Source organism: Salarias fasciatus, chromosome 17, assembly GCF_902148845.1.
Source record: "Salarias fasciatus chromosome 17, fSalaFa1.1, whole genome shotgun sequence".
Lineage (NCBI taxonomy): Eukaryota > Metazoa > Chordata > Actinopteri > Blenniiformes > Blenniidae > Salarias > Salarias fasciatus.
Window position 1 is genome coordinate 651715 of NC_043761.1, and position 7841 is coordinate 659555.

General features: G+C 55.9%; 1 protein-coding gene across 5 annotated transcripts in view; it reads left to right on the forward strand.

The window, feature by feature from the left end:
• LOC115404089 (plexin-B2-like) overlaps positions 1-7841 on the forward strand; it is a 74810-nt gene that overhangs the window by 53800 nt on the left and 13169 nt on the right. For all 5 annotated transcript variants that reach the window (XM_030113239.1, XM_030113240.1, XM_030113243.1 and 2 more), the window contains exons 23-28: positions 100-211; positions 5042-5248; positions 5322-5405; positions 7120-7215; positions 7292-7428; positions 7520-7620. In XM_030113239.1, the coding sequence (XP_029969099.1) occupies positions 100-211; positions 5042-5248; positions 5322-5405; positions 7120-7215; positions 7292-7428; positions 7520-7620 (737 nt within the window). The remainder of the gene's footprint in view (positions 1-99; positions 212-5041; positions 5249-5321; positions 5406-7119; positions 7216-7291; positions 7429-7519; positions 7621-7841) is intronic.

The window sequence follows — 7841 nt, forward strand, 5'->3', positions numbered from 1 at the left end:
CTGGTTCTGGCAGCGTGGCCTCCACCCCTGGAGTCCGGGTGGAGGCCTCGGTTCCACCGCCGTTCTCTAAGTCTCTCTGTTGACCTGTTGGGGTTCCAGTGGCGGGCGGAGGATCCTGGTTCTGGGAAACGGCTTCGATCTGGTCCAGACGGCCACCATGAGGGTCCGGCCCGCCTCCGACGAGTTCTCCCAGGACCCCACCCAGGTGGAGGTGAGACAGCTGCCGGGTGGAGGTGCAGTGAAGGGAGGAGTCTCAGCTCATCCTGACTCCGCCCACCTGCTGTCAGTCACATTTCAAGCTTCAGATAAATAATCAGCCAATCAGAAGGTCCCTGGCTCTAAGCTCCACCCACCTGTGGACTGAACTCCCTGTAGAATCTCTGGCCTTCACTGAGAGTCCAGTTGACCTTTGACCTCTGAATGAGGGCTGATGTCGGGATTCTTTTCTTCCAGCTGTGAAAATAAGGGCCGTTTCTCAGTTCTTCGTCTGCGAGTGTCTCGGAGAGAACAGCGCTGTCAGCCAGACTGCAGAGCGCCGAGACCAGCGGACTGACGAGTCCATCCCACCGCTTTCATTCATTCATTCATTCATTCATTCAGACATTCATTCAGACATTCAGACATTCAGACATTCATTGATCAAAGCAGCATCAGAGGAGTGTTTGTCGGCCGGTGATCAGGAAGTGTCAGAGGAAGAGAGCGGTCGGTGTGGAACAGGCTCATAGAGCAAGTCGCTGCATTGCATCCTGGGAAAAGGTGAAAATGAGGATCCAGGAGGATCTGCTGCAGAACCACGGGGCCAAACTGCTGAACCGGTTCTGTCGCTTCCTGCTGTGAAGTCCATCAGTCTGTCCATCAGTTTGTCCATCAGTCTGTCCATCAGTCTGTCCATCAGTCTGTCCATCAGTCTGTCCTCAGCCTCCAGTCCTGGTGCTCCGGACGCAGCAGCTGCTCACCTGTCTGTTACTGTCTGTCCTCCCTGAGTGTCCCCTGTGTGTCCTCTGTCCTCCCTGAGTGTCCTCTGTCCTCCCTGTGTGTCCCCTGTGTCCCCTGAGTGTCCTCTGTCCTCCCTGTGTGTCCCCTGAGTGTCCTCTGTCCTCCCTGAGTGTCCTCTGTCTTCCCTGTGTGTCCCCTGAGTGTCCTCTGTCCTCCCTGAGTGTCCTCTGTCCTCCCTGTGTGTCCTCTGTGTGTCCTCTGTCCTCCCTGTGTGTCCTCTGTCCTCCCTGAGTGTCCTCTGTCCTCCGTCTGCTCCTGACAGACACCATCCAGCTGAACATCATGAGAACCGTTCTGTTCTGTCCTCAGTAAAGACCTCCGTGTTCCACCGTTCTGTCCTCAGTAAAGACCTCCGTGTTCCACCGTTCTGTCCTCAGTAAAGACCTCAGTGTTCCACCGTTCTGTCCTCAGTAAAGACCTCAGTGTTCCACTGTTCTGTCCTCAGTAAAGACCTCCGTGTTCCACCGTTCTGTCCTCAGTAAAGACCTCCGTGTTCCACCGTTCTGTCCTCAGTAAAGACCTCAGTGTTCCACTGTTCTGTCCTCAGTAAAGACCTCAGTGTTCCACTGTTCTGTCCTCAGTAAAGACCTCAGTGTTCCACCGTTCTGTCCTCAGTAAAGACCTCAGTGTTCCACCGTTCTGTCCTCAGTAAAGACCTCAGTGTTCCACCGTTCTGTCCTCAGTAAAGACCTCCGTGTTCCACCGTTCTGTCCTCAGTAAAGACCTCCGTGTTCTACCGTTCTGTCCTCAGTAAAGACCTCAGTGTTCCACCGTTCTGTCCTCAGTAAAGACCTCAGTGTTCCACCGTTCTGTCCTCAGTAAAGACCTCCGTGTTCCACCGTTCTGTCCTCAGTAAAGACCTCAGTGTTCCACCGTTCTGTCCTCAGTAAAGACCTCAGTGTTCCACCGTTCTGTCCTCAGTAAAGACCTCAGTGTTCCACCGTTCTGTCCTCAGTAAAGACCTCAGTGTTCCACCGTTCTGTCCTCAGTAAAGACCTCAGTGTTCCACCGTTCTGTCCTCAGTAAAGACCTCCGTGTTCCACCGTTCTGTCCTCAGTAAAGACCTCCGTGTTCTACCGTTCTGTCCTCAGTAAAGACCTCAGTGTTCCACCGTTCTGTCCTCAGTAAAGACCTCAGTGTTCCACCGTTCTGTCCTCAGTAAAGACCTCAGTGTTCCACTGTTCTGTCCTCAGTAAAGACCTCAGTGTTCCACCGTTCTGTCCTCAGTAAAGACCTCAGTGTTCCACTGTTCTGTCCTCAGTAAAGACCTCAGTGTTCCACTGTTCTGTCCTCAGTAAAGACCTCAGTGTTCCACCGTTCTGTCCTCAGTAAAGACCTCAGTGTTCCACCGTTCTGTCCTCAGTAAAGACCTCAGTGTTCCACCGTTCTGTCCTCAGTAAAGACCTCAGTGTTCCACCGTTCTGTCCTCAGTAAAGACCTCAGTGTTCCACCGTTCTGTCCTCAGTAAAGACCTCTGTGTTCCACCGTTCTGTCCTCAGTAAAGACCTCAGTGTTCCACCGTTCTGTCCTCAGTAAAGACCTCAGTGTTCCACCGTTCTGTCCTCAGTAAAGACCTCAGTGTTCCACCGTTCTGTCCTCAGTAAAGACCTCCGTGTTCCACCGTTCTGTCCTCAGTAAAGACCTCCGTGTTCCACCGTTCTGTCCTCAGTAAAGACCTCCGTGTTCCACCGTTCTGTCCTCAGTAAAGACCTCCGTGTTCCACCGTTCTGTCCTCAGTAAAGACCTCAGTGTTCCACCGTTCTGTCCTCAGTAAAGACCTCCGTGTTCCACCGTTCTGTCCTCAGTAAAGACCTCCGTGTTCCACCGTTCTGTCCTCAGTAAAGACCTCCGTGTTCCACTGGCAGCAAACAGATGAATCATAAACAGACGTCTGACAGAGAACGTCGGGAGTTCAGGGAAAAAACATTAAACTTCAACAGAACCTTCAAGAGAAGCAAAAACCAGTGGAACATCAGGAAGGTTTGAAACAGGACGTGTTTTTAAACGTTCCACAGTTCTTCTGTTTACCAGGAACAACAAGAATAAGCACAGGTCATGAGTAGGTCATGTGACTCCAGTCTCCAGGGTTCTCCAGAGGTCATGTGACTCCAGTCTTCAGGGTTCTCCAGAGGTCATGTGACTCCAGTCTCCAGGGTTCTCCAGAGGTCATGTGACTCCAGTCTCCAGGGTTCTCCAGAGGTCATGTGACTCCAGTCTTCAGGGTTCTCCAGAGGTCATGTGACTCCAGTCTCCAGGGTTCTCCAGAGGTCATGTGACTCCAGTCTTCAGGGTTCTCCAGAGGTCATGTGACTCCAGTCTTCAGGGTTCTCCAGAGGTCATGTGACTCCAGTCTTCAGGGTTCTCCAGAGGTCATGTGACTCCAGTCTCCAGGGTTCTCCAGAGGTCATGTGACTCCAGTCTTCAGGGTTCTCCAGAGGTCATGTGACTCCAGTCTTCAGGGTTCTCCAGAGGTCATGTGACTCCAGTCTTCAGGGTTCTCCAGAGGTCATGTGACTCCAGTCTTCAGGGTTCTCCAGAGGTCATGTGACTCCAGTCTCCAGGGTTCTCCAGAGGTCATGTGACTCCAGTCTCCAGGGTTCCTGGGAGAACAGATCCTACAGATGCTGCTCCATCAGAAATCCCCCGGCTGGAGTCAGGAGCTCCGGTCTGGTTCTGCAGGGTTCTGCTGGACCGTCCTCAGTGTTGAGGACCAGCTGATGAACCTCATCTCAGTGATCCACTTCCAGACCGGAGCAGGAGCAGGAACCCGGGGTCTGCAGGCGGTTCTCCGTCCTGCTGGAGTCTCGTCAGAACTCCTCCTCCTGCAGAACCTCAGGAACCTCGGTTCCCTAAACAGAACGTTCCCCTCCATCCTCCTGCAGGGGGTCTGTGACGCCAGAGGAGCTCTGCTGAGGTCCGTACTGAGGACCCGGGACGTGACGAGGCCTGGTCCTGCTCAGACCCCCATGAACCAGCTGGTCCTCTGCTGGGTGGAGGTTCAGACTCAGACCTGCAGAACCAGGAGCCCACCAAGTGAACTCTGACCATAAGATCACAGTATATGAGTGACAGGAAGCCTCTCTGGTGTCATTAGAGGACAGAACCAGGTCCGAGACCCGGGACCCGGCCTTCAGGTTCTGCCTCTGTATTCGTAGCTGGTTCTGAGCAGAGTCTCACAGGACCAGCTCAGTCAGGTATTCATACCTGCTTTAATTCAAGCACTGAAAAACAGACCTCCTCCATCCACATCCGGCTGCAGACCCCTCTGGACCAGGTTCTGGTTCCTCAGTGGTTCCTTGACTGAAACAGGTCCTGGTTCTAGTCTGAAGGCTCCACATCCAGCAGTAGAGCCAGTAGAAGAGGTCCACACTGAGACGGAGCTTCATGGTCCGTAGCGACGTTCTCCTTTTATACGTCGTAGTTAAATGAATCGGCTTCAAGCTGGACGTTTCCTCCAGCTGAGCAGATCTACTCTGAAACAGATCCCGCCGGATCCAGACCCGCTGGATTCACACCAGACGATCCAGATCCTCTGTTGAACCACAGGAGAGTCGCAGCCTGCTGCAGCCGGCAGGAAGCAGCTGAGCCGGGTCGCCTCCCGAAGCCGTCCGGTCCCCAGACGTCCCCAGACGTCCCCAGACGTCCCCAGACGTCCCCGGTCGTTTTGATGGACAGACTGAGTCCCGATGGACACCGGAACAGCTGTTCTCCCTGAAACGCCGTTAAATCCGTTCCGTTCAGCAAAACGCTGATGTTTCAGTTTTTACTCACCGCTGCGTTTCCTCCTCCGGCATGTCATGTGAAATGCATTCTGGGTAATTTCGCTTCTCAAGTCTGCACAAGTCTGGTCCGATGCGGACTCGGTAAAGTGGGCGGAGTTAGTCCCATCCGGGTGTTTCATGCGGACTTGGTGAGATGCGAACTTAGAACTGGATCCGGACTCGGTCTCTGCCTGACGATCCTCGAGTCCCTGAGTTCACAAGAACAGAGAAGTATTGAGAAACGGCCAGTGAAGAACCTCTGACCTCTGACCTCTGACCCCCAGTTCACCCAGCCGGCCCTCAGCAAGAACGACACCGTGCTGCAGTTCGAGTCTCCCGCGGTGAGCGGGACGGACGGCCGGTCCCTGCGGACCTTCGTCCAGCTGGACGCCCTGCAGGAGGAGCTGTCGAGCTTCAGCTACCATCCCGACCCCGCCTTCAACCGCCTCGGCCCCGCCCCCATCACCGCGACCAGCGTCGTCATAGTGACGGTGAGACGGGCCTCCACCCGCCCTCTGTCCTCCCCGTCTGTCCTCCACCCACCGTCTCCGTCTCCTCCGTCAGGGTCGCGGCTTCTCCAGAGCGATGACGGCCAGAGAGGCTCAGGCGTTTGTGGGGGACGCGTCCTGTCCCGTCAACATCCTGCAGGTCCGCGCCCCCGTCCACACGTCCACACACCCCATGTCCAACTGTCCAAACACCCAAACATCCACACGTCCCAATGTCCACTGGTCCAAACGTCGTCTCCACAGTCCATCCAGTCAACACTTCATGTTCTGTCCCTCACGTCCTCTGGTGGTCTGTCTCTTGTCTCTGTTGTCCTCTGGTGATCTGTCTCTTGTCTCTGTTGTCCTCTGGTGGTCTGTCTCTTGTCTCTGTTGTCCTCTGGTGGTCTGTCTCTTGTCCCTCACGTCCTCTGGTGGTCTGTCTCTTGTCCCTCACGTCCTCTGGTGGTCTGTCTCTGTTGTCCTCTGGTTGTCTGTCTCTTGTCTCTCACGTCCTCTGGTGGTCTGTCTCTTGTCCCTCACGTCCTCTGGTGGTCTGTCTCTTGTCCCTCACGTCCTCTGGTGGTCTGTCTCTGTTGTCCTCTGGTTGTCTGTCTCTTGTCTCTCACGTCCTCTGGTGGTCTGTCTCTTGTCTCTCACGTCCTCTGGTTGTCTGTCTCTTGTCTCTCTTGTCCTCTGGTGGTCTTTCTCTTGTCGGTCACGTCCTCTGGTGGTCTGTCTCTTGTCTCTGTTGTCCTCTGGTGGTCTGTCTCTTGTCCCTCATGTCCTCTGGTGGTCTGTCTCTGTTGTCCTCTGGTTGTCTGTCTCTTGTCTCTCACGTCCTCTGGTGGTCTGTCTCTTGTCTCTCTTGTCCTCTGGTTGTCTGTCTCTTGTCTCTCACGTCCTCTGGTGGTCTGTCTCTTGTCTCTGTTGTCCTCTGGTGGTCTGTCTCTTGTCCCTCACGTCCTCTGGTGGTCTGTCTCTGTTGTCCTCTGGTGGTCTGTCTCTTGTCTCTCTTGTCCTCTGGTGGTCTGTCTCTGTTGTCCTCTGGTGGTCTGTCTCTTGTCTCTCTTGTCCTCTGGTGGTCTGTCTCTTGTCTCTCACGTCCTCTGGTGGTCTGTCTCTTGTCTCTCTTGTCCTCTGGTGGTCTGTCTCTGTTGTCCTCTGGTGGTCTGTCTCTTGTCTCTGTTGTCCTCTGGTGGTCTGTCTCTTGTCCCTCACGTCCTCTGGTGGTCTGTCTCTTGTCCCTCACGTCCTCTGGTGGTCTGTCTCTTGTCCCTCACGTCCTCTGGTGGTCTGTCTCTTGTCTCTCACGTCCTCTGGTGGTCTGTCTCTGTTGTCCTCTGGTGGTCTGTCTCTTGTCTCTGTTGTCCTCTGGTGGTCTGTCTCTTGTCTCTCACGTCCTCTGGTGGTCTGTCTCTTGTCTCTCACGTCCTCTGGTGGTCTGTCTCTTGTCTCTCACGTCCTCTGGTGGTCTGTCTCTGTTGTCCTCTGGTGGTCTGTCTCTTGTCTCTGTTGTCCTCTGGTGGTCTGTCTCTTGTCTCTCTTGTCCTCTGGTGGTCTGTCTCTTGTCTCTCACGTCCTCTGGTGGTCTGTCTCTTGTCTCTCTTGTCCTCTGGTGGTCTGTCTCTGTTGTCCTCTGGTGGTCTGTCTCTTGTCTCTCTTGTCCTCTGGTGGTCTGTCTCTGTTGTCCTCTGGTGGTCTGTCTCTTGTCTCTCTTGTCCTCTGGTTGTCTGTCTCTTGTCTCTCTTGTCCTCTGGTGGTCTGTCTCTTGTCCCTCACGTCCTCTGGTGGTCTGTCTCTTGTCCCTCACGTCCTCTGGTGGTCTGTCTCTTGTCCCTCACGTCCTCTGGTCTGTCTCTGGTTTGACTCTGCAGGACGATAAGTTGATCCTGGAGGCTCCGTCCTCGCCGCCCCGGTCTCGGTCCAGACGGCAGCGCAGGGACACCGCGGCGGACGAGCTGGATCTGGTGGTGAGGGACCTTGAGACAGGCGGTCCGGGGAGACGGCGAGTCCCCCCGGTCACCGAGACCTCCGCCGCGTTCTCAGGTGAAGTTTGGACGGGGGGAGTGGACGGTGGGCTCGGTGTACTACGCCCGGAAAGACGACGTCCCCCTGGCGGCGGTGGTCCCGGCCGTGGTCGTCCCCATGCTGCTCTTCATCGCCGTCTCCGTCTACTGCTACCGGTCCGTCCCCCGCCGAAGAGCGAGGAAGACGAGGCTCCGGGTCCGGGTCTCAGTCTGTCCCTCTGTCCCTCTGTCCCTCTGTCTGTCCCAGGAGGAAGAGCCGGCAGGCGGAGCGCGAGTACGAGAAGGTGAAGCAGCAGCTGGACAGCCTGGAGGACAGCGTCCGGGACCGCTGCAAGAAGGAGTTCACAGGTACCAGGCCCACCTGGGCCAGGCCCACCTGGGCCCTCACCTGGTCCAGGCCCACCTGGGCCAGGCCCACCTGGTCTCTCACCTGGGCCAGGCCCACCTGGGCCAGGCCCACCTGGGCCAGGCCCACCTGGTCCAGGCCCACCTGGGCCCTCACCTGGTCCAGGCCCACCTGGGCCAGGCCCACCTGGTCTCTCACCTGGTCCAGGCCCACCTGGGCCAGG